Source organism: Eublepharis macularius, chromosome 8, assembly GCF_028583425.1.
Source record: "Eublepharis macularius isolate TG4126 chromosome 8, MPM_Emac_v1.0, whole genome shotgun sequence".
Classification (NCBI taxonomy): Eukaryota; Metazoa; Chordata; class Lepidosauria; order Squamata; family Eublepharidae; genus Eublepharis; species Eublepharis macularius.
In genome coordinates, this window is record NC_072797.1 from 141042208 (window position 1) to 141068375 (window position 26168).

At 45.6% G+C, this 26168-nt stretch overlaps 1 protein-coding gene across 1 annotated transcript in view; it reads left to right on the forward strand.

Moving 5' to 3' along the window:
* Positions 1-1335: 1335 nt before the first annotated feature.
* The window catches only part of B4GALT1 (beta-1,4-galactosyltransferase 1), a 76666-nt gene continuing 51833 nt past the window's right edge, over positions 1336-26168 (forward strand). Inside the window, exon 1 of the mRNA XM_054986121.1 lies at positions 1336-1633. Within this exon, the coding sequence (XP_054842096.1) occupies positions 1360-1633 (274 nt within the window). The 5' untranslated portion in view covers positions 1336-1359. The remainder of the gene's footprint in view (positions 1634-26168) is intronic.

The window sequence follows — 26168 nt, forward strand, 5'->3', positions numbered from 1 at the left end:
TTTCAGGGGGAACGTGGTGGAACGGAGTTCCGGCACCTCTTAAAAATGGTCACATGGCCGGTGGCCCCGCCCCCTGATCTCCAGACAGAGGGGAGTTGAGATTGCCCTCCGCGGAGGGCAATCTCAACTCCCCTCTGTCTGGAGATCAGGGGGCGGGGCCACCGGCCATGTGACCATTTTCACCTAGGGCGATTTAAACTTTAAAAAACTCCCCCCTTGTTCCAGCTGACCCAAAGTGATGTCATTGCTCACTACCTCTTTTCCCAGAAAAAAAACCCTGGTCCTTCCTTCAAGATCTCTGCCTTCCCAAGCAGCTGTTAGATCTGCAAAATGTCATTCCTAGTGCAGGCTAAAGAAAGATAAGCAGGAAAAGAGGAAGTTACAGAGGTTTACCTGAAGCAATTGGTTGTCTGGGGTGAGAAATGCAAGATACTAGCACCCAGGGTAAGTACAATGACAAGATAAGACCTGGTTGAGAGAGTGCGTCAAACTACTTCATGAATGCTAATCCAGCAATTTCCTCTTGCGTTCTTCCTTTGAAGTTCTTGTGCAGGAGAGTAAATAAATAAGGCTTGAAGTACTGCAGCTTTAATAGTGATCGTTTGCATGTTGCGTTAATGATGTTACTATATTACTTTGACAGCTGCTTTGAACAGGTCACCAGAATGGCAGCACTTAAATTTTCTAAAACAAAATAAAATGCCAAATTCGACTGTATTAAGCAAAGGGAGGGGAGAGTTTCACTAATCCAAACCTCTATCCTCTTTCCATTTTTTAAAGGAAAAGAGAAGGCAGTTTGTAAAAGATCCGTCTATTCCCTTTCCAAACTTTAATAGCGGCCCTTTCTGAGTGCTTGTTGAAAATCTGACGCTGGGCTGGCCCCGCTGGGGTGTCTCCTTGCTGCCCCCCTTCCTACCCAACCCACATATCTCTAAATTGACTGATATTTAAGAACCACCATAACTCTCCAGTATCCTCTGCTCCTAAGAAAATGGGCCTCGTGCAAACGATCCTGGAATGTTCTTGCTTTTCTGGGAGTGCAAAACAAAAGAAGGGAAAAGGAAACTAGGAAAGAGAAAGAAAACGGCCGCTTCTCCTGCCTTGCGGGCAGCGCCCGTGATCGGCTCAGGGAATCAGCGAGTTGGATCTCGGGGTCATCTAGTCCAACCCCTGCACAAAAGCGCACAAGGCCGGAAGCCGGCTCCGTTCGGGGCCGGCCCCGCGGCGCGGCGGAGGCGGAGGCGGAGGCGGGGAAGGAGGCGGCGCCGGCCGGCTGGCCCGCCCCGCCGGGCCCCTCCCCGCCCTGCCGGGCCGGGGCGCCAGTCGACGCGCAGCCTCTGGCCGGAGCGCCCGGCCGGCATGCGGCGGCCCCCCCCTCGCCCGACGCCCCGAGCCCGCCGGACCATGAGGGAGCTGCCCGGCGCCTGGCTGCAGAAGGCGTGCCGCCTGCTGGTGCTCGTCTGCGCCCTGCACCTCTCGGCCGTGCTCTTCTACTACCTGGCCGGCAGCGCGCCCGGACCCCGCTGGAGCCCCGAGCCGGCCCCGCGCGGCCCCGCCGCCCCCAGCCCCCGCACGGCGCCCCCGCCGCCGCCCAACGCCTCGCAGCCCTGCCCGGAGCCCTCCCCGCGCCTCGGTAAGCGCCGCGCCGCGCCGCGCCGGCCCCCGCCCCTGCCTCGCTCGCTCCCCGCCCGCCCGCCCGGGCAGTGGGCCGCACAGCGCCGCCCCGTCCCGCCTGCCCCGCGCCGGGCGCCGCTGCGGGGAAAGGGTCCTTCCCGCGGGCGCTTGTGGCGGGCGGCTGCGCGGCGGGGCGCGCTTCCTGCGCCGCGGGACCTTCGGGGAAGGCGGCGCCGCGGCGGGGCTGAGGGGGGCGGGCGCGGCTGCCGGGGAGCGCCTCTCGCCGCGCCGCCCGCGCCCTCCCGCCGCCTGCGGAGCTCCGCGCTGGCCCCGCCGCCGTCTTGCTGCCGCGGGGCGCAAACGCAGCTCGCCCGGCGGCGTTAGTTGGCCGGAGGGGGGCCGCCGCTCTGCGCCCTCGGCGGAGGCGCGTCCCTCGGAGCAGCGCTCGGGGGGACTCCCGGGGAGGAGTCGCGGGCGGCGGCGGCGGCGCCGCGTTGCCCGAGGACGCGCCTCCTGCTCGCCCGGCGCCCGTTGCGGGGCTTGGCCGGCCCGGCAGCCAGACGTCGCCGGCGGCTTCTTTGCCGCGCCCGGAAGGCGCGGGCTGCGCAGAGGGTCCCGGGCTTGGCAGGGCTGTGCCCGAGCCTGGGCCGGGATGCTCGCGGGCAAAGACGGGCTGCAGCAGCAGCTGCGGGGCCTTCGGGGCCCAGCGCAGGGCCACACGCCCGGCTTGGTGCCGTAGCTACCCTAAGCTGGAGGCCGGGCGATGTTGCGCAGTGGTTAGAGCTCCAGATCCGGAAGAGCCCGGTGTGAGTTCTCCCTCTGCTGTGGAAGCTTGCGGGTGACCTCGGGCTGCCGTACACACTCAGGGCCAAGCTACAAGTGAGGAATGACACCCGCCCGGCAAGTGAACAGACTTCCGTGTATTCCTCCCTGTTCCTCCAGCGCAAGTGACTGGCAAGTGAATAGGGAGGAATACACGGGAGTCTGTGCACTTGCCCGGCCGGTGTCATTCCTCACTTGTAGCTTGGCTCTCAGGCTAAGCTACCCAGGGAGTTGTGAAGAGGGTGACAATGGAGGAGCTGTTTGGGGTTCTTATTGTGCAGGAAGGCTGGGCACAACTGAAGCACAAAGCTCCGGGTAGGTGTGCTGTGCATCTCTGCTGCCCGTGGGAACTGTGTCCTCTAGACTGGCCTCCATAAGTTATCTAACCTCTGGTAATTTATATCTAATAGTAATCTGGCTGACTCTGTTCAGGGATGGAGGCAGCGGAGCTGATCTCTCTGTGCTCAGGACTGGGGTCTCTACATGCTTGGGAGGGGGGAGTTCTGAATGCATACAGAAAAATATGACAGTGAGGGTCAGTGGAAGGGAGAAAAGAGGAGCAGGAATGGGCCCTTCCAGCCCCTGGGGGCTTAGAGAGGCCACATTGGGGGGGGGTCTGTTGTTAAGCCCCCAGCTTGCTTCCATCTTTTATGCTTTTTCCCTTGTTCATGTTTTCGTTCAACAGCACTTCCTGAGCGTATGTTTTACTTGTTTGTTAGGCTTCCCTTGAAGGAATGCCTAAGCGAGGCTGGGGTCAGACTGCTGCTTAAGCTGAAGCCAAGGGCAGAATTTGCAGGGTGGGGGGCTGATGGTTAACTGGGCCCCCTGCAAAATCACAAAGTATTTTGAAAGGTGTCTTGAGTTTCAGAAGAAGCTTGTCGTGTGCCGCAGGGTAGGGATGGCTGCGGTTTGGTACAAAGAAGTCTGTCCAGACTAATGCAACTAGTTTCGCAATTTCCCCTTAGTTCTGTGGACTTTTGTCCGACACGTACGGTCTTCTTAAAATGTGTTCTTTTCATTATCTTTAGGCCCTGTTTGCCATTTTGGTTAACATTTCCCGGCTTGTCATGTTAGAATGTTCCTTTCACAGTCTTTAGTAAATAATTTAAGGATGCGTGCAGAACCCATTTCCCCCTGAGTATTGCTTTCAAACCCCGCCCCCCCCCCCCAGCACAAGAGTTTATCTTGTTTCTTTCCTAGAAATACTGTCTTACAAAGGGTTGCAGGTTGCTCTGAGTTGCCCTTGAGGGCATTTTCCCTTTAGGGGCCGTGTTTCCTACTTTTGGAGCAGGAACAGGCCCCTGCTTCTCCAAGACCGGCTGATCTGTTGTACCCTGGAACCCCAGCCTCAGAGCTCATGTTCCCCAGAGCAGTGTGGTGTGTTGGAGGACAGGAATTTGGACCTGCCTTCATCTCCTTAGCCCTATAGGGAACCTATAGGGCTGATTTCTTTATAGGGACTTTTCTCAGATTTTGGATTTAAAGGATCAGGATTTCATTTCTTTGACTGGAGACTCTGTGACCTGTCTGTTATTATTTACTTCATTTATACCCCATCTTTCTTCCCAATGGTAGTTTATCTAATTCCTTTCTCCTTCATTTTATCCCCACAACCACCTTGTGAGTTAGGCTAGGCTGAAAGTATATGACTGGCCCAGAGTCACCCAACTAGCTTCCATGGCAGAATGGGGATTTTAACCTGGTTTCCCCAGATCCTGGTCCAGTACTCTAACCACTGTACTATACTGTCTCTAAATCCTGAGTTTAGAAATTCTACTGGGGACTCACATAACACTGACATGGGAGTGAAGGTTAGGATCTTGCTCCTCTGTAGAGGGCAGTTTTCCCTATGGGGTCAAGTGTCCCTGCTTTCTTCACGAGGCAGCTCATTTTTGGGGCTGGGAAATTGTGGCCTGTTGCTCAGAAGTTTGGAAAATGAACACATGTGGGATTTCTCTCTCCCACCTTACGGGAATGGCCTGCTTGAGGTGGTCAGGAAAGCCCCCGCTCTCTTGACGTTCTGCAAAACTGAATTATTCAGGAGGGCTTTCTGCCCAGTTGACAGGACTGTGTCATAAGAAATAGCTGAGAGAGGTGCCCTTGGTATGGACAGGGACTAAACACTATGCTGTTGGGTACTGTCTGCTGATGTAGACATGCACCTACTAGCAAGTTCCCACGTGGCTAAACATGCTATGGAAATTAGCTGTGCTTTGTTTCAGATAGATTTCCTCTCCGTGCTCAGCTTTGTGCTTTAACATTTTCTGCTACCCTTCCCTATTGTGTCTGTTTCCTGGAATGTCCTAAGCGTTGTTCATTACTATAGTTTGCTCAGTGAACATCCAAGCTGTTGATTATATTATGCGTTGCAGTGTTGTAATCCACCTTGGATCTCAATGAGAAAAGCAGATTATAAATAAATAAAACCTCATAGAGCTGGAGTGAGAGGGCGGACAACAGAGTTGCTCTTCTCCTTTCCAAGCCCCAATCTCACAGGGATGTTTCCCTGTAAGATAGAGCTTGTGAGCATGAGGATTAGGGGTTGTTGTTTTTCTGGGCAAAGAAGCAGAGATCTGTTTCTTTAAGCCTGACGTAGAGGAATTCAGCCCCAGAGGGAGATGATCCCAAAGCATTATGGTTGGGGGGGGGGCAGGGCTTTTTTTCAGTCAGAATCCAGTGGAACGGAGTTCTGGCACCTCTTGAAAATGGTCACATGGCCGGTGGCCCCGCCCCCTGATCTCCAGACAGAGGGCAATCTAAACTCCCCTCTGTCTGGAGATCAGGAGGCGGGGCCACCGGCCCTGTGACCATTTTCACTGAGGGTGATTTAAACTTTAACCGCCCCCCCCTGTTCCAGCTGACCCAAAGTGACGTCATTGCGTGGTCCCGGAAGCGTGTGTGCACTTTGGACATGCGCACGTGGTACCAGGGGCACCACCTCCCACCAGGAGTTGCACCCTGTGCTGGCAACCCACTGAGTTCCGCCACCTCTTTTCCCAGAAAAAAAGCCCTGGTGGTGGGGGGGATATGTAAGGAGTTTCCCTCCTTTCCCATGTTTCCGGATAGGATAGGAGCTTTTTGGAAAGCCCTAATGTGTATTTGCAAAGCTCCTGCCTGCTCTTCCTCTGCTCCTCCTCTCTCTCTGACGCAGAGGAGTTGAGCAAGATCGTTCCCTGCCCCATGGGAGACCCCATGGGAGGCAGTATACCCATAACCCTTGGAAGTCCAGGATCTGTGTTGGCAGAGCTCTGTACAGAGGCATGCGCTTTAAAAGGCCTTTTGGACGTCTGCCCAGCCTGCCCCTGAACTCTCACCTCCGCCCACGTGAACCCGCTGGTGCAAATACCCACCTAGTCTTTCAAAGCACAGTATCTTGAATAGGAGTAAATGAATTGCCCCTGGCTTCTGTGAAGCTATAACATTTTTTTAAAAAAATAATGATGCAACTTTCAACAATGTTGGGTAAGATTTCTATAAACGCAGATGTTTCATTTAACTCTTCTTTTTTGGCCTTTATAGAGTAGCTTCGTTTTTTGAATATAAAAAAAAAAGTAAAGCAAAATACTAACAACTACAACCTGAAAGGAAGACAGGCACTATCAGAAAAGATTGGAACCTTTTAAAATTTGCATATGAGATACAGTTATGCATAGTAATTAAAAAAAACACATTTGGGGGGATCATTGTACATTTAGGGCACAATAATAAGGCAAAAGTAACAATTTGTCAATCTTTTTCATTCTGCCTTTGTTAAATTTTGTACAATGAATCCCCTTTATGCTTAGCGCCCCCCCCCCCCCGTTTCCCATTCAGTAAAAACAGGCAGTCCTTAGGGCGATGCAGAGGAATACATTTTTCTTCATTCAGTTTTTAAATTTCTATATCTCAGCTGTATTTCATCTCATTTCTGTAAAATGTGGCAGTTTTGTGCCACTATGCTGAATTTCATTCCGATAGACAAATTGTCCCAACTGCATAAGGAAGAGAATTTATGTGGTTTTAATGAAGGGTGTCTCTCATTAGACAGAACCCGTCTTGGGTCAACTAGGCAAGTACAGTGAATTTTTTTTTTATGCTCAGCAGTTTCCCTAAAGCTTTTTAATGTTCTGGTTCAGCCTGTCTTTTCATTAAAGATGTAGTTCTGCTGGATCCAAGGGTTTTATTTCAGCATCAAGAGACAGAATAATCACATTATGTTTCTTCAGTTTGCAACAATTTATTACCTTTCTTGTCCTATCTAATCCATTTTTTGAAATAAATCCAGTATTTATTATTTACTTATTTACTTTATTTATACCCCACCTTTTCCCCATTGGGGACCTAAAGAGGCTACAATATTTTCCTCTCCTCCATTTTATCCTCGAAACAACCTTGTGAAGTAGATTAGGCTGTGTGTGTGTGTGACTGGCCCAAGGTCGCACAGCGAACTTCCGTGGCAGTGAGAGGATTTGAACCTGGCTCTCCCAGATTATAGTCTGACACAACCATCACACCATTCTGGCTCTCACAACACTGGTTTTGACAATAGTTGAGTTTCAGTACAACTGTTACAGGGTCTTATTGCTAACTAGCAACAAAGCCCATTGTGGGAAAATATACAACAGGCTCTAGAAAGGGGAGGGCGGGCAGGCAGGCATTCGCTCCTCCTCCGTCACTGATTCCAGCTGGTGAAGGCTGGTGAGTGGGCATTGTCATCTGCTCCACGCCCGATCTGCCTGATCTTGGCCATGTGAAGGGGTGGTGGGCTTTGCTACCTGCTCCACGCCTGATACATGCCAGGTAAAGGGTGGGCATTGCCTCCTGTTCTGCGCCTGACTACGGCTGGGTGAAGGGGGGCAGGCATTGCTGCCTGCTCCGAGCCTGATCCCAGCTGGGTGAAGGGGGGTGGGCATTGCCACCTGCTCCTCACTGGGTGAAGGGAGGAACAGGCATTGCTTCTTGCTCCGCGCCTGATCCTGACAGGTGAAGGTGGGCTTTACTACCTGTTCTGCTCCTGACTCCGGCAGGGTGAAGACAGGCTGGGCATTGCCACCTGCTCAGTAGCTTATTCCAGTAGGTTGAAGAGGGCGGGCATTGCCACCTGTTCCACTCCTATTAACAGCTGGGGAAGGTGGGGGCGGGCATTGCCAACTGCTCTGATCCTAATACCAGCTGGGTTAAGGCGGGGGGCGGGCATTGCAAACTGCTCCGATCCTGATCCCAGCTGGTTCGAAGGGGGGGTGGTATTGCCACCTGCTCTGCTGCTGATACCAGCTGGGTTAAGGCGGGGGTTAGGCATTGCCACCTGCTCCACTCCTAATACAAACTGGGTTAAGGCGGGGGTGGGCATTGCCACCTGCTCTGCTCCTAATATCAGATGAGTTAAGGCAGGGAGAAGGCATTGCCACCTACTCTGCTCCTAATACCAACTGGACTAACGCAGGGGGGGGCATTGCCACCTACTCTGCTCCTAATATCAGCTGGGTTAAGTTGGGTGGTGGGCATTGCCACCTGCCTCACTCCTAAGAACATAAGAACATAAGCAAAGCCATGTTGGATCAGGCCAGTGGCCCATCCAGTCCAACATTCTGTCACACACAGTGGCTAGAAATCCAGTGCCATCTAAAGGACTGTCAGTGAGGCCAGGACACCAGAAGCCCTCCCACTGCCTTCCTTCCAGCACCAAGACAACAGAGTACCACCTCCCCACAAAGAGAATACCATCTATCTCCTGTGGCTAATAGCCACTGATGGACCTCTGCTCCATATATTTGTCCAGTCCCCTCTTGAAGCTGGCAATGCTTGTAGCTGCCACCACCTCCTGTGGCAACGAATTCCATGTGTTTATCACCCTTTGTGTAAAGTAGTATTTTCTTCTATCTGTTCTAACCCGACTGCTCAATAATTTCATAGAGTGCCCACGAGTTCTTGTATTGTGAGAAAGGGAGAAAAACACATCTTTCTCTACCTTCTCTAACCCGTGCATTATCTTGTAAACCTCTATCATGTCTCCCCTCCGTCGTCTTTTCTCCAGGCTAAAGAGCCCCAAGCGCCTCAATCTTTCCTCATAGGGAAAGTGTTCCAACCCTTTAATCATTTTAGTTGCCCTTCTCTGTACTTTTTCCAGTGCTATGATATCTTTTTTAAGGTGTGGCGACCAGAACTGTACACAGTACTCCAAATGAGGCCTCACCATCGATTTATACAGAGGCATTATGATACCGGCTGATTTGTTTTCAATCCCTTTCCTAATAACCCCTAGCATAGCATTAGCTTTTTTTATGGCAGTCGCACACTGTGCTGATGTTTTTAGTGAGTTATCTATCATGACTCCAAGATCTCTCTCTTGGTCAGTCTCCGCCAGTTCAGACCCCATCAACTTGTATTTATATTTTGGATTTTTGGTTCCAATGTGCATTACTTTGCACTTGGCTACATTGAACCTCATTTGCCACATGGATGCCCACTCTTCTAGCCTCGACAGATCCCTTTGGAGTGCCTCACAATCCTCTCTGGCTTTCACCACCCTGAACAATTTCGTGTCATCTGCAAATTTAGCCACTTCACTGCTTAATCCCAATTCCAAATCATTAATAAACAAGTTAAAAAGCATTGGACCCAATACCGACCCCTGTGGCACCCCACTGCTCACCACCCTCCACTGTGAGAAGTGCCCGTTTATACTCACTCTCTGTTTCCTATTAATTAGCCAGTTTTCGATCCACAAGAGGACTTGGCCCTTTATCCCATAGCTACTGAGCTTACTTAGGAGCCTTTGATGAGGAACTTTGTCAAAAGCTTTCTGGAAGTCAAGATAAACAATATCTATCGGGTCTCCCTTGTCCACTTGTTTGTTCACTCCCTCAAAGAACTCCTAATACCAGCTGGGTGAAAGCGGGAGGTGGGCATTGCTACCTGTTTCGATCCTGCTCCCATCCTAGGCTTCCCACCATGGCACATTTTCTGGAGGGACATGGTGCCTTGCCTAGACTTCCCTTCATGGCAGCGCCCTCTGGTGTTGCACCAGGGTATAAAGTGAGTTGTCTGAAATATGCTTACTCAATTATATAGTAAGATATTTTGGAGAAACCTTTGCCGTCACTGATTCCAAAAGCTTTTGGGGTGTATACAGACACAGGTATTTATTGGCTGTGTTCATAAACTGCTTACTGCCAATGCCCTCAAGATAATTTACAATTTAAAATAATAGTTTACAGCCCTTTAGACACAATGCAAAAGGCAGAAAGAATGGGGAAGAAAAAGGAAAATAAGCAAATTGAGTACCTGCTCTCATGTTAAAGAATAAATTATCATACTCTTATTGTTAGTTAATTTCTGAATAATATAAGTATACAATACAGAGAAAGGCTGGCATGTAGAATGGAGTTATTTTATTGATTTAACTCGTAATATTAACAGTGCAATCCAAAGTAGAGTTACACACCCTCTTATGTCTATTGAAGTCTGTGGGCTGAGAAGGGTGTAACTTTGTTTAGGGTGGTTTTGAAAGGCTATAATAATGTGCATAATGTGCATAATTGAGTGTAAAACCTAGTAGGACTTCTTCTGAGTAAACATGCATAGGATTGTGGAGCACAATGTGTTTGTCTGTAGTTGCAAAATAATAAAGAGTCCAGTAGCACCTTTAAGACTAACCAAATTTATTGTAGCATAAGTTTTCGAGAACCACAGCTCTATTTGTCAGATGCATCATCAGCTTTCGAGAACCACAGCTCTTTGTCAGATGCATCTGACAAAGACAGCTGTGGTTCTCAAAAGCTGACGATGTATCTGATGAAGATCCCCCTAAAGGAGAGTCAAATGTCTGGGTTTTAATAACTGTTACATTTTATGTTTTTAGTATGTTTTGTTTTGTATGTTGCTTCAGGCAGATGTCCTTGAGAGGCCTTAGACATTTTCTAAATAAAGAAATAAAATAAATGAGACCACACCAAAGACCATGGTGATTTGAATTGCTAGTCAAAAATGCATTTAATTGTAACAGTCTTTTCCTTCATTTCAGATGTCTTTTATCTATTGGTGTTAGATGGTATTACTGCTCTCTAATATTAAACTTGCAAAATCTTTGCCCTTTTCTCTAGTGATCAAACCAAACAGTTGTCTCTATAGCCCTGCCCTGTTGTTCATGATTCAGTGACGCGTACAGTGGAGTCCTTTTTTTAAAAAAAATATTTATTTGTTTTAGTTCCATCTTATTCTAATAACAAAATTAATCAAAAGTCTTACATTAAATGTGGTGTCCTAAGCTGAATTAGCCCGTTCTAAGCTCATTGACTTCAGTGGACTTGCACAAACTCCACTTAGAACTGTACTGATAACATTGGGAAATAATTACAGATAATTACATCCCACTTTTTAATTGCATAAATTTCTAGTGGGATCCTATGAATGGTTGCTTGGCTAACCTGCTTTTCTCGCTGTGGATGATGTGATCTTGCTAGGGCTCGCCTCTGGGCAGCTTGTGAAGAGTGATTAATGTTTGCAGAGGGAGTAGGTGTGAAAGTAATTTATTTATGTCATTTATGCCTTTCTCACTGAGACTCAAGGTGGATTACACAGTATGAGATGAGTACAATCAGTCTCAAGTACATTTCAATACAGTATCAAGGACATTTCCATAAACAACGCCATAGGGTAAGTCGATACAAGTTTAAAAGACATAGCCTTAGCAAGAATCCAATTCAGAGTAGAAAAAATACTGAAACGGAACATAATAATCAACGATCTAGCCGTAGTTTAGCTATGTCTCTTTATTCCACATGGAAATGAATGCCTCAACTGCTGTTTGCCTTTGGGAAGGGCTGTGGGGACGGCGTCTTTGTTTTCTTCCACATGACCCTTTTGCAGATTCTGTTTCTGTTCTTCAGGCTGTTACTATCTGCTCATCTCCCTTCAAAATATGTCACACATCCTGTTTCTCTCATAGCCTCCGTCCACTTTGGTTTCTCTTTTTATCCTGATCAGCTGCCACTAAAGCCGTAAGAATGCTGGACCAGGCCAAAGGCCATCTAGCCCAGCATTATGTTTCCAACTGCAGCTGGCCGACGTTGTGGCCGCTCATGTGAAGGTCTTGGCATTATGTTCTTGGTAGCTGATGTTCAGTGGTAGAACACTTCTGTTCATGGGCCCTTTTCACACTACTTACCTGCTCCCGGAACGTCGCAAAATATCACGCAAAACCCGCGGAAGATAGCGTCTTCTCGCGAGAGTTTTGCGCGACATCGCGCAAAACTCTCGCAAGAAGACACTATCTTCTGTGGGTTTTGCACGATATTTCGCGACGTTCCGGGAGCAGGTAAGTAGCGTGAAAAGGGCCATGGAGGTTTCTTGGCTGGTGGTTGTCGGTAGAGCCCTCATCCATGAACCGGGGGAGGGGCTGTGGCTCAGGCATAAATCATCTGCTTGGTATGTGGAAGGTCCCAAGTTCGATCTCCAGCTAAAAGGACCAGGTGGTGGGAGATGTGAAAGACCTGAACCTGAGGCCCTGGAGAGCAGCTACCAGTCTGAGTGGGCAATACTGGCCTTGATGGACCAGTGGTCTAATAAAACAGGGGTTCCTAACCTTTTGGCACATGGGGGCCACATTAGAGTGCCCAATGCCTCAAGAGGGCCACAGCTTAAATTAAAATGTAACAAAATTATTAACCTACCTATTTAGATCAACAGTAAACATTCAGAGGTCAATGAAGAAATGTTAACTTGAATGCAATCCATTTTGGAACAATATTTTGCTGTCGAATCCTTTTATCTGGCCACACATGCTTACATAGTCAGTGTGATTTTTGTGACTGTTTTGTTAGCCAAGGCATTAATGTCAAAGTCAAGGTTTGTGACAGACACCCTTAAAAGGTCATGTAAATGTTCATCCGTAAGTCTTGACCTACACTTGGATTTCACAATTTGCATCTTGGAAAAAGTTTGTTCACAGATGTATGTGGTGTCAAAGACTGTGAACACGCCTGCATCAAATTTCTTTAGGTTGATGAACGTATCAGGTAGACCACAATAGAAATTGAACAGACTATTTTCTTTGTAAATGTCCCTGAGATGATCACTGGCTTGCAAATCGATTAGTTCCATCTGAAAAAAGTTACTTGCATCTTCTGGTGTGACTTCAAATGGATTTTGAAACATTCTTATTTCCTTTCTGTGCTTCGGGAAATCAGTGAATCTGTTTCAGAATTCCACCTGCAGTAGGTTCAGTGCTTTGACACATCCTTCAGCATGGAATTGTAAATTCCCGTCCTCCTCAAATTTTAGTTCATTGCAACGTGAGACGTTTGAAAAGTTACTTTCACTAACTTGCTTCATACAAATGTTTAGTTTTGCTTCAGAAGCTTTCAGTTCAGAATACATATCACACACAAGCTTTCCTTTTCCATGCAACCTTAGATTCAACGTGTTCAGATGCTCTGTGATCTCTGTATAGCCGAACCGTGTTCCTCATGACTCACATTTTATCCCCGCACATGTGCGGTACATCACGCATGTGCAGAGTGCAGGGATAAGAAGCAAGCAGTGGCCAAATGGTTTGCCTCCCCGCTTCCTCCTCGGAGCCTCCACAGGCCTGGAAAGGCCAAGCATGGCAGTGGGAAGTCCCGGTGCCTTGGCGCCGGGCCTTCCCTCTGTCTCGGGGGCTTTCAGAGGCCTGTGGAGGCAGGCCACCTGATGGGGTGGGTGGGTGGCGACATCCCTTCTGCCGAGTGAGGGAGGAAAGGCCAGCCCGCCTCTCAAGCCGTTGGCCTCTCAACAGCCAGACATGGTTCCCTTCGAGCAGCAGCCAAACAGTTTGCCTCCCTGCCACGTCCTTGGAGCCTCCACAGGCCTGGAGAGGCCGAGTGCAGCAGCAGGATGTAAGATGGGCAGCCGTGCTTCTCTTCCTTTTCCCGCTGGGGGAGGGGGTCAAGGCCCACCCAGGTCTCAAGCCACCTCCCTCTCAAGCCAGGAGGAGAGACTCGCTGAGCCTCAGGAAGGGAGAGCTGCCGCGGCTTCAGTTTACTCCACTGAAAAACATTACAACACAAAATCAGTTGCCAAGAAAATGTGGAATGGATTTTTTCCCTGCCCCAAGTTCTCCTCCAGGAAACCCCCAGGAAGCCCTGCTCCTCCCAGTACTCCTCTGTCCCTGAAGGCATCCTGGAGTTTTCCAGAAGGAGAACATGAGGCAGGGGAAAAACCAGACTCTGCTTCTGAGACAGGTGCAAGGAGAGGCTGTCAGGAGGAGTCTGCACAGCATGTGCTAAAATGAAGGACAGGATTGCCCATTGAAAATAACGAGCGACTTGAAGAAACTGGGAGCTGAGATTGCCAATTTACTTGCACGGGCTCTATTTAAAACCATTATAAAACAAAAAATGTTGCAAAGAAAATGTGGAATGGATTTTCCATAAAGTTCTCTGGATCTAGAGAGATCTCCTCCTCCCCCCCCCCGAACAGCTGTACTCACCTGCCTAGAAACCTCTCCCCACTAGACAACGCTAGACAACACCAGCCAGGGAGAGATACACCATTGAAAATAACCAGAGCGGCTTGAAGAAACTTGGCTTGAAGAAAGCCAAGTTATGTGCGTGGTCTCCATTGAAAAGCATTACAGCGCAAAAAAGGTTGCAAAGAAAATGTGGAATGGATTATAGCAGTTTGCTACAGCCCATTGTATTGTTTCACACAACGGACATTGTTTCTAGTGGATTATAAGTTTGCTAGAGCCCATTGTATTGTTTCACACAACGGGCATTGTTTCTAGTCAGTTAAGAAAACTAAATCAAAAATCCATCCAGGGTCAGAAAATACTTCTTCACCTTTTCCTTTTTCCTTGAGAAAGACATTAACTTTGTGATGAAGACTTTGCCTCTGCTAAGCCACCTGATTTCTGCACGGTACAATATTCTGCATCTATCTCAGTGAGAAAAATTTGAAGCTAACGATGAGTAAGGCTGTGATGCCTGATGTAATTAATGCTGGATACACCAATATGCACCACACTTTCCTACTGAAGAATCTTACTACACAAGGCTTGCTGATGGATTATGCAATGAAATTGCATGGGAAGTGTACCGTTTAATTTCAATATCTCTTCATTGTTTCTTGCAACTACACCAGTTTTACTATCCACCATATTTCTTGCACCATCAGTTGTGATGCTTTTCAATTTATCCCAACTCAGACCAAGATTTTCTACTGATTCACACACCTGCAAGAATATGTTTTCTGCAGTTGTAGTGCCTTTCAAACGCTGCAGTGCATACAACTCTTCTGTAATTCTGAAGCTGGAATCTATCCTCATAAATATGAGTAGTTGAGCAGTGTCTATAAATGCCATTGCTCTCACCTAATGCCCAGGAAAAAGAATCAAAACTTTTTGCCTTGGCGATCAGAGACACATGCAGCTCTTCTAATTCTTCAGCATGCCTGGTGATTGTAGATGCAGATAAACTAACACAAGATACGTTAGGGCACATTTCCTCCTTTACTTTAACCATGCACTTTTTAACAAATTCACTATCAGTGAATGGCCTATCACTCTTGGCAATACCATATAGCAACATGATAGCTGGCCCTCATGGTAGACAGGTTCTTCTCAACGTGTTTTCTAAAACTATTTTGCTGTAAAAACTGATTTTTAAAGAGAATTTATCTTTGTTCGCTCGCACCTCTCCTTGATATATTCAGTAGCTCTTGTGATAGGATTCAAGGTGCCTTCTAACATTGCACTCCTTTAATACTGAGACAGTTTCAAAATATATCAGGTAAACTGCTTTATCTTTGTTTGAAATGAAGAAGTACTCAGTAGTCCATTTGTCATTAAAGACACAGTGCTTGTCTGCAATCTTTTGTTTCTTTGATGCAGCACTTTCTTTTGCAGACATCTTCTTACAGATTTTTTTAGCAGAGCAGCAGTTGCAGAATTTTAATATTATCATTGAATATATTAAAAAAATGAAAAGTATAGTTTTAGAGGTCTAACGCCTACCTTTCTCATCAAACTCATCCCGCTCTAGCTGTTTTTAGCTGGGAGGTTTCATTTTGACCATGGTAAAGAAGAGACCCCCTGCCTCTACATTTCTCAGGAACATTGGGCCATATGCACAGGCTAGGAAGAATTTAAAAAAAAAATGGTTTATGAATCTGACCTACCAGATGGCAGAGTTGCAATCCTAAATACATTGAATGCTTTGAGAGTTATTTCTTAATAAACACAGTGCTTTAAATCTACCCATGCTAATACTTTGGGGGTCCTCCAAAAAAGGGCAGATAGAAAGAGCGAATGAAAGGGCAGCCTCCCACCTGGAGCAGAAGATATGCCATTAAATTGGCTTCAGATGATATGCGGGGTGCATGTACACATCACTGCCTGCCAGCCAAGCCTCCATCATGAGAAGCAAAATGGCAGCCAGGCAGAGGGGAACTTAGCTGGAGGAAGATGTGGGAAGGAGGGTCCCATAAGCTTCCCTGCTAAGGGTGTACTCCTTCCCGCTCAACCCAAAGGACCACTCACCAGCTCCTGCAATAACAGATGCATGAGAAGACTCCTAGCCGGAGTGGGTGGGGGGTGGCAAAAAGTCAGAGCAAGCAGATTTTGATGAGGAAGGAAGAACGGTTTTGCCTGCAGCAGCCGTCTCACCTTGCAAGCCACTTGGAGGAGCCTTGATGGGTGGAGCCTCTAGAAATGTTCAGTATGCAAAACACTTTGTATCTTTCTTTTTTGTGTGTGCAAAAATACCAGCCCCTTTACTGCCCTTTTCCTGCCTTTTTTTTTTTGCAAAAGACATCTTCTCTACCCTTTCACACAGCTACTTTGTACACATATATAGCCTTCACATGGTAATGCGTGGAGAGGGGGAGTGCAAAAGCTGAGCAGGGCGGGTAGCTAGCAAAGCACTCAAAATGGCCAAAATGCTGGTATGGAGAATAAGACCAAGAGGGGGCTGCCAGAAAGAACCATGGAGACCGGAAGAAACGATGTTGCTATTGTGTTTTTTTGCAGAAAAACCCTTTGGATCTTTTTGTACTTTTTTTGTATTGAAAGGGAATATTTTTTGAAATTAGAATAGAGACCCCTCTGGACTTTGATGTGCCAGTAGCATGAAATTGGGCTTGTATCTAGGTAGCTTTCAATTCATTGTCATATTGTGGGCTAAAATGAGTTTCCTGTAGGGCAATAATATGGGATCTGGCTTTGGATAATTGATTAATAATACGTTTGCGCTTGATTGGAGTTCCCAAACCTCTTACATTATAGGAGATAAATTCAATTGTAGAATACATATTTATTCATAAATAAATTGAGAAATGGTTCCTTAAACTTTTCCAATTGTATAAAAGAGTAATGAATTTGATTTTAAATTACGTAAGCTGTAGAGAATTCTAAATGAGAATACTATGTAGTCGTTCATTAAATTTTATTCTCACTGCAAGTTGTATAATTACAGATATATAAAGAAGACGTTTATTACTAAAGGTTATCTTTACCCACTAATACTCTTTCACCTAATTTCTTAACCTCTTAAATGTATATATCGAAATGTACTTATATTAACTATTTTAAATTAGTTGGTTATCTTCATAGATTGTAATATTAAAGTCAACAAATATTATTTGAGTTTCTTCAATACCATATAAATATAAGAATTTATGAGAAACACAGTTTATCTATTTTTTGGTAGCAACAAATGAATTAAAATTGTTAAATAACTTATTTCCTAAATAAACTTCTATTTAAATTATAACAACCATTGAAATTTAATAATTAATGTTATGTATTGAAAGTTTAGTATTAATGAGCAGAGCGTTTCAACGAACAATATAAAGTAACAATCTAATAACTATAACCAGATTATATGAAGGTAAGTAGAATTTCTTACCCGGTAGTAGCAATTAGACATGGGCACGAACCAAAAAAATTTAATGAACCAGCGGTCCGTGGTTCGGTGCTGACGATGATCCCGAGGTCGCGAACTGCAATGAACATTTCTCATTGCCGAACTGGTTCGTGGTTCGTGGGCATCAGAACGGCCCCAGTTGGAATTAGAGAGCCTATATTCCCGGGGAGTGTTTAACAAGCTCTCCTCCAGCCATTACCCAAGTTTGATCAAGATTGCAATAGGGATCCAAGCTCCAATTAAACTCTGCCTCTCTCCCCAAAGTAGCAAGCAACAGCTGTGTCACACTCCACTGCTCGCTGAAAGTGAAACCCAGCCTGGGAGCCAATGGCTGTTTATAAGCACAGGTCCCATTGAGCAACACAGGAGGTCTGTGTTTGGCCATCAGAGCTTCCTATCAGGGTTTGCAGGGATGAGATTGGAGTGCCCATGGCTACAGAACACCCCCTTCCCCCTCCCTCCCCTGGGTGTCTTCTCCCAACTTGTTACCGCTTTGCAGCTCCGTGGTTGGAAGGAAGACCTGCCGATCAAAGTAAGCTGGGCTTCCATTCGGGTTTCCAGGGCGACAGAAGGAGCGCAGACAGAGTTCAGGCATTCCCCCGCTCCGTTGCCAGGGGAATTTATTGCTGGCATCTGACTGTCTGGCTTCCCGAACCGCAGCCGAATGCAACGAACCAGGCCTCTCCCGAACATTGGTTCGTTGGCCGTGGACAACCATGAACTGCTGGATCGCGATCGCGTGATCGCCAATTTCGTGGGTTTTTGAAGTTCGTAATACGGTTCGTGCCCATCTCTAGTAGCAATTATGGAATTCTCTAAGTAAATAAGTGTAAATATTAAAATATTAAATATATAGATATATAAATAGTAAATATATAAATATATAAGATATTAAAGATGTTATAGAAGGTTCAATTACACAGTATTACACAATAGAATAAATACTAGATTTATTAAGTATATAATAAATATGTAATAAATATAAAAAGTAATAAATAAATACGTTAAAGTTCTTTACCTGTTACTCTTATTTCTTGCCCTTTAGCCCCCCTCTTTTTTCCACCTCTCAACTTAAATTTTTTTAATGATTTTTTATGTTAATTTTATTTTATATTAATCTGAAAGTGATTAAAATGATTTATATATATAAATAAAAACTAATAAAGTACCCCTCTTTTCTCTACTTCTTTATTAACCTATTAATTAAGAGCTTGTAGCAGTTTAACACCCCTTGTACCTTAGCAGTAATAAGATCTCAGTATCTAAATTACCTAAAAATATTTTTTAAACAAATTTACTACGTAAAATTAGGATTATTATTAACTACTAGACTTATTTTACCCTTAAATATATAATTGATTAATTAATATTTCCAAGATTACAATATGAATCAAGTCTAATTAGAAGCACCTTAAATTGCAGTGTTACTTTACTACACACAACAGTAACTAATGGTAGAAATATTATAGTGCAGCTATATGAAAATATTCAAAGTTATTTGTTGACATTAATAATTTATCCCCTTCCCTTTCCCTCCCTTATCACCCAGTTAAATTAAAACTAAGCAGCTCTATTTCACCCCTTGTAATTAACCCTAATAAATATTTGAATTTAAAATTGATTATGAATATGTAATTAAGCGGTGGTAGTGAATTACTAAACTTATGAACAATTGTTGAACTTTTTCTTATCCTTAATATGAATATCGTTGAAATTGTATTTACAAAATGACTATGTATAACGAAGTAAGTTAACAGCACCTGAGTACTACTGTGTTAAAACGCACAGCAGTATTGCCCCCGGCAATAACTTGGTGTCACTTCACTAAAACACTAGGAGCACACACCTAACCCTTCCCCCAAACAAATCATATATGATTAGTTGAGAGTAGTACAGTTCACAACAAAAACCTAAGTAGGGCGCACAGGGATTTTGCTTCCCTTCAAAGGTGATGGTGACAGCGATTGTGAAAGCTTTCTTTTCTGCGACTGCCTCTCAATTTCCATGTCAGTTTCAATATCGAGGTCTTGTAGCAATTTCCATCCCGATTCTTCATTAATCGCGGTGAGAGGTTTACCTTTGTGTATTACTGATATCTTTGTTAAGTTTTAAGACTAACCAACTTTACTGTAGCATAAGCTTTCGAGAATCACAGTTCTCTTCGTCAGAACTGTGATTCTTGAAAGCTTATGCTACAGTAAAGTTGGTTAGTCTTAAAGGTGCTACTGGACTCTTTTCAATTTTGCTACTACAGACTAACACGGCTAACTCCTCTGGATCTTTGTTAAGTTTTGCCATCTATACTTTATATTCGCCCGTTGGAGAGTTTCTGTTATCGCTCTTAACGTTTTCCTTTTCTCCAGAATCTCACCTGATAAATCTGTATAGATTGAAACTGGTTTGCCTTCATGTTGAAAGAAGCCTTTCTTTCTTGCTTCATCCAGGATTTTTTTTCTAGTGCGATAGTCTGATAGTTCAACGAATATGTCTCTTCGAGAGTCTTTTAAGTTTTGTTTCCTCGCCCCGACTCTATAAGTTTTAACTATGGTTGGTGCTACGCCATCTTCTAAGCCAATCTGAGATGCCAGCCATGAGGCAATATAAGCAGTTAAATGTACTTTCTGAGTAAATACTTCCTCCACACCTCTCAGTTTGGTGTTTCTTTGTTTTGCGTTTAATTCCAGTTTTAGAACTCTGTCTTGTAACAATTCGTTTATTAATTGAAGTTTTTAAACTTCATTGTAAGCTGAGTTACTTGCCTCTATTGCTGTTTCTGACTTTAAAGCCACTTTTTGAAGTTCCAGCTGCGTGTCAGAAAGCTGTTCGAGAAGTGGTTTGATAGCTAGTGAGAATTGCTGTTGGATGTTGTTTTCTAGTTTTGTCAATTTCAAGTCTAACTGTTCTGCCGTTACCGGCTGTATTTTATCAGAGACAGGCTGTGCGTCTGCCATTTTAGAGGCTGAGGCAACAGAACTCTCCAGTGATTCGTTTTTATTTTGAGAGGGAAACAGCTCTTGTAGGCTTTTAACGGCTTTCAACTGCATTTTCTTTTTGAATCACGTTTTCCCATAATATTTGCTTGTTTTACCGATTTGTATGACGGTGCTGAGGTGTTTGGGGGGTTGGGGAGGACGGAGACTCTTCAGTTGGCTTCCATCTTCAACGGATCCGAAGCCATGCCCCCCCCCATGGAGCACCTGTTTAATGACAAGAAACTGACCTTACATAGGACTGAATAGAAGGAGTTACGTTGTATTTCACAGGAGTGTAGTTAGGATTTACTGTGGGCAGATAGGCTATTGTTGATATGTAAATATTTTGACATTGAATTATACAGGGCTTTTTTTCTGGGAAAAGAGGTGGTGGAACTCGGTGGGTTCTAGGGGGCAACTCCAGGCAGGAGATGGTGCCCCTGGTACCACATGTGCATGTGCAAAGTGCACGCACACTTCCGCAACCGCGCAGTGATGTCATTTTGGGTCAGCTGGAACAAGGGGCGGAGTTTTTAATAGTTTAAATCTCCCTCAATGAAAATGGTCACAAGGCCAGTGGCCCTGCTCCCTGATCTCCAGACAGAGGGGAGTTTAGATCACCCTCCAGACTTCCCTCTGTCTGGAGATCAGGGGGCGGGGCCACCGGCCACGTGACCATTTTCAAGAGGTGCCGGAACTCCATTCCACCGTGTTCTGGCTGAAAAAAAGCCCTGGAATTATGTATTGATTGTTTTTATTCTCTTGTATTGAATGTATTTAATTATATTTATTATTAGCACTTAGCAGCACTTTTCTGACTGTTAGCACTTTTGAAATATATCAAGAGAAATTAGCTTTAAGAGACCTTGATTGTTGACGGGAGAGTATGTGGTCAAGTTGTTGAGTGTTATCTCCCTTGAATACCTCCCATTGGTTTAAGGTCTTACCTGCAGCAACAGTTTGAGAAATCTTGAAGTTGTGGTTTGATTCAAGATCTGTGCAGTGTTAAAGGGCTCACAAGTCCAGTTGCTGTGTGTCTCTTCTTCAGGACATGAAGACGTATTTGCATTTTAATACTCTACTGTTTGATGCTTGCGAGGCTGGAGGTGTGTCAGATCCGGCTGCATCAAATATGTTTGTTTCACTGGAATTTTTGGAAGGTTTCAGTCTCTTAGAAGTGCCCTTGGGTTGCCCTTCTCCAAACTCTTGTTGAGTTGCTGCTGTTTGAGCCTGATACGGAGAGCCTGGGATCTTGCTGGTTTGACCTTGTTTTGTTGAGGAGACTAAATATAACCACAGGCTGATAAGCACATGGCGGGTATGGAAATGAGGCAGGAACTGGCTCCAGTCTGCACACTGTACTGTGACCCATTCTGCCGAACACATAAATGTGGACTGTCCAAGGTGTGGATCTAAGTGGGACTAGTCCCTCATGGGTCTCCATACATGCTTGGCGGGATACATTTGGCTTTCTGGGTCTGTAAGAGCCTGGGTGGACTTAGAATGTACTGTGTGTGTGTGATGTGCCATCAAATCACTTCTGACTTATGGCAACGCTATGAATAAAGACCTCCAAAAACGTCCTATGATTGACAGGCTGTTTTGTAATAGAGATTTTCTTTGAACACTTTAGAAGGGTGTTCTGTGGCTTTTGGATTGCTTTGCTTCTCCCTTCATGTCCCACTATTGGCTTCTGACAGGAGCAGTAGCTCCCCAATAAACTAGGAAACTGCAATGTATAGCCAGTTCGTACTTTATAAGATCTACCAATCTAATAGCATATTAGAAAGTTTAACTTTAAATAATTGTATTATGAATGGAATGCAATACTTGTAGATGTAGTCTGTGTTTTTTATATGTTGTTTCTTCCCTTTCCCCCTGTTCCCATTTTCCCTTCTTTGTAGTTTTTGTGGTTAGTAATTAAAAATAAAATTTATATAATAAAAACTGCAGTGTATAGCCAATTACATTTGTACCGCAAACAGTTAGCCTGCACAAATTTGGTCGGCATAGAACATTTCTGAGGCTGGGAAGGCTGGTTTCCCTTTCCTTCATAATGTCTTTAGTTTTAGAAATGTGAGTTGTGTGTCCTAGGTAGCCCTGCCCTTGCAAATGGGGCTGTAGCGCTGCAGCCGCCGCTGCCCCTGTGCTGCCCGCGCCAGCAGGGACAAGGGGTGCGGCGGTGGCGGCGAGAGAGCGAGCTGCAGTGGCCACGGCCTGCTCTTTCTCTTGCTGCCTCCGCGGCCACACCCCTTGTCCCTGCTGGCGTCAGCTGCACAGGGGCGGCCACAGCGAGAGAGCAGGCCATGGCCGCTGCAGCTCGCTGTCTCGCCGCGGCTGCCGCTGCCCCTGTGCTGCCTGCGCCAGCGAGAGAGAGAGAGCTGCCCGCTCTCTCTCTCTCTCTCTCTCTCTCTCTCTTTCTGTAAGAGACCCCGCGTGATGATGTCTCTCCCGGAAGTGACGTCATCACGCACACCGGGAAGCACATGCAGTGGGAACAGCAAGAGCCCCGACAGGGTAGGAGCCAACGTCCCAGTCTCCCGCTGGGAGACTTGAGGGGTCTGGTATCCCTAGTTATTAAGTTTTATTATGTTGGGGGAGTTGGGTTTTTTTGTTACATGGTGTTTGATTGGTTGTAAACCACCTTGAACCTTTGGGGATGTACATGTTTTAATAAATAAATAAACCTGGGCTCTTCTGCATAGCAAGCAGGTGTTCCACCAGTGAGCCACAGGCCCTGCTCATGGCTTTGCATGCTTGGTTATAGGTGGGATCATTTTAATAATGTGGAGAGAGTTTGGTTGTGAAATGGCTGAGGGTGTTGATCATCTGGCCCATTGTAAAATCCCGGAAGTCGCCCTGACGAAAGAAGGCCCAGCTTTTTCATTTCCCTGTTTCTGGTCCTTCTCAGCTTTTTGGGTCTTGGCACATTCTAGATTTGCAGATTATTTTTTCCCAGCATGTATTCAGGAGTGAATCTGACTTGTTTTCTAGGAGCAGCTATACTAGATTGCTACCTCTCGATGGTCAGAAAAGCAAGGTCCAAAGAACTATTTTGGTGAGAAGGGATAGCCTCTTTATTTGAACCAGAGTCTTGTTCAGTTCTGCTCAGCCCTGTTAAAATCTAGGGTGCATGTCAATGCAATAGGATTTGAGTCTAGTGGCACTTGAGAGACCAACGGATTTTGGAAAATCTTGTTGGTCTCTAAGGTGCCACTGGATTCAAATCCTGCTGTTCTACTGTAAACCAACACAGCTACCTACTTGAAACTGTGAACACAGTGTTTTCTGAGTGACTTCTTGTTAACAGCAGTGGTAGGTCTGGCCCAAATGCAGCTTCAAAAGCGAGATAACAGGGCATGCACAAAGAAGAGTGGGGGAGCCCTGTTTTGGGATAGGGCGCAGTGTAGCCTTGTCAGGCTGGAGCTGGGGGATGTCAGTTCATGCCATGAAAACATCCTAAATGTGCTAAAGTACCAGAACTTAAAAAAAAAAATTAGCTCTGGAGAAATGGAATGCAGCTTGTTAAGTGAAGGGAGGGAAGGGTAACCATAGAAGAGTATGAACAGGTTCATTTAATCACAGTTGAGTTTTGTTTCTGTACAGAATAGGTTTAAGGGTTCCTGGAAAAAGCAGGTGTTGACCTTGAAGGCACTTGCCAGTTGACATCTGTAAAAGACAAACGCTGCTACCTTCTTTCCAGGGGTAGGAATTGGATTTGACCATCAGTTTAATCAGAGGCTGTGATGGGACAGGGGGGAAAAGCATACGTCTATACTGCGATTCCTGGCGGTTTTTGCTGATCTTCATGCTGAAAAAAACATTGTTGAGTTCACTGTTGTCCAATCTCTTTTCCAGCCAGAAAATGTCTTTTGAGATAGGATGAGGAAGAGAAACTTAATGTAGAAAAACATGCAGCCACTGTACCCGCTCCCGCAAGTTAAAAAAAAGTGTGCCTGAACAGGAAATAACACATTTAATTTTTTTCTTTTTGCTTTGTCATCTTGTTCCCTGTGCAAAAATGCAGATGTTCTTCTAAAAGTCAGCTGGGAATGGCGAATGTAAATCTTTCTGTGAGTGTGTGTGTTTGAGTACAGAGTAAGCAAATCTTACCTTTCAAGCTGGGACAGAACTACCCTTTGAGTTCTAAGCACCTGAGTGATATAAGACCTGACACACAGTAGTACATCAGACCTGGTCCCTATTTCAGTTTTTAATCAGGGCTTGCCAATCTGTAAACGATTAGAGATGATCCCAATACATCCACAGCCCTTAATGTTTAGAGAGTGAATGTTTGAAACTGCTGGCAAACTTGCTTCCCGCTCAATGCTGTAAGTAATTGCATCAACAATTGCATTTCTGAGAATGACACTGGCGGGAGTTAAGTGTGGTTGGGACCTTTCAAGATGTAAGCTGTTCCTCCAGTTCTGCTACAGGCTACTATTGTCCAATGTCATGTATCTCTCTGCTTTTTTTCCTAATTAGCTCTAATGGTTGAAAACATTCCCCTGAGGGCCAACCTCCAACACTCTTTTCTGTCAGTCCTTGGCAGGTAAATCCCCAAATTCTCCACAGCAATCACACAGGTGAATTGGTTGAAGAAACTTTTATTAGAGATCTATCAGGTTCAAGGTGCTCAGACAGTGGAATTGGCAGAAGTGACATATTGAGGGAAATCATGGTTAGTTATAGGTTAACGTCCCGCCCCCAGGTTAGTAGCCCGTTGAAATTCTGGCACGAATGCCAGAGACAAAAAGTATCAGAGTTTAGACTAAGATAGACAACGGTAGCAAGTTGGGTGTGAAATCATCCCCGTTCTCAGGGAAGATACAATTCAGACTAGCTGCATCTGGCCTCAAGGCCGTTGGCTACAGAAGTGAAAGTGTTTAACTTCAAAGCAGAGATAACACACTGAACTTCCACATAACAGGCATTGAAAGGTACTCAGAACTCTCTATAGTGTCAGAGGTTTAATAGGTTGCACATAACATACACATGGTATGTACTGCAGGTAGGCATACATGACATTTTCTCAATCTTAAATGGCTGCACAAAGTGGCTGCTTGCCCTGTTGGAGAAACTTACATGCAGTCATCAATTAGATGTTTCCTCAGTGGGGCACCTTTTTCCCGTGTGCCTGGAAATGAAGTTACAAGCACGGAACTCCCAATCAGCACATGTCCTTGCACCAGCCACATAGGGGACGCACAGACCTTGAAATGTGTGGAGCAGCCTTTGCCGTTGTCAGATATGGTTTGTTTTGGACTGCAGGCACAGGGCGAGTGAGAAGCTGTAGGAGTCTTACTTGATTGGCCTGCTATCCTCACTAAGACTCTGTGCAAAGAGCATTCTTAATTTTCATTAACTCAGTGTGATGTACGATTTGCACTTCTGCCAAGGATGTGCTCGGGACAAGTGTCCTCATTGAAACATCATAGCTACATGCAGGGCTTTTTTTCAGCAGGAACGCGGTGGAACGGAGTTCTGGCACCTCTTGAAAATGGTCACATGGCTGGTGGCCCCACCCCCTGATCTCCAGACAGAGGGGAGTTGAGATTGCCCTCCACGCCGCTCAGCAGCGTGGAAGGCAATCTAAGCTCCCCTCTGTCTGGAGATCAGGGGGCGGGGCCACCAGCCATGTGACCATTTTCTCCGAGGGCAACCCACTGAGTTCCACCACCTCTTTTCCCAGAAAAAAAGCCCTGGCTACATGACGTATAAACTGCTTCTCTTAATCCCAGATGAGTGTTGGTGATGCTGAGTGCACTCACCCCTCCCATCCTGGAATTGAAAATGAGGGCTAGAACTCACCCATAGTGAATGCTTTCTCAAATTTAAGTCCTGAACAGTCATCATTTAGGGTACCAGAAGCATGAGTAAA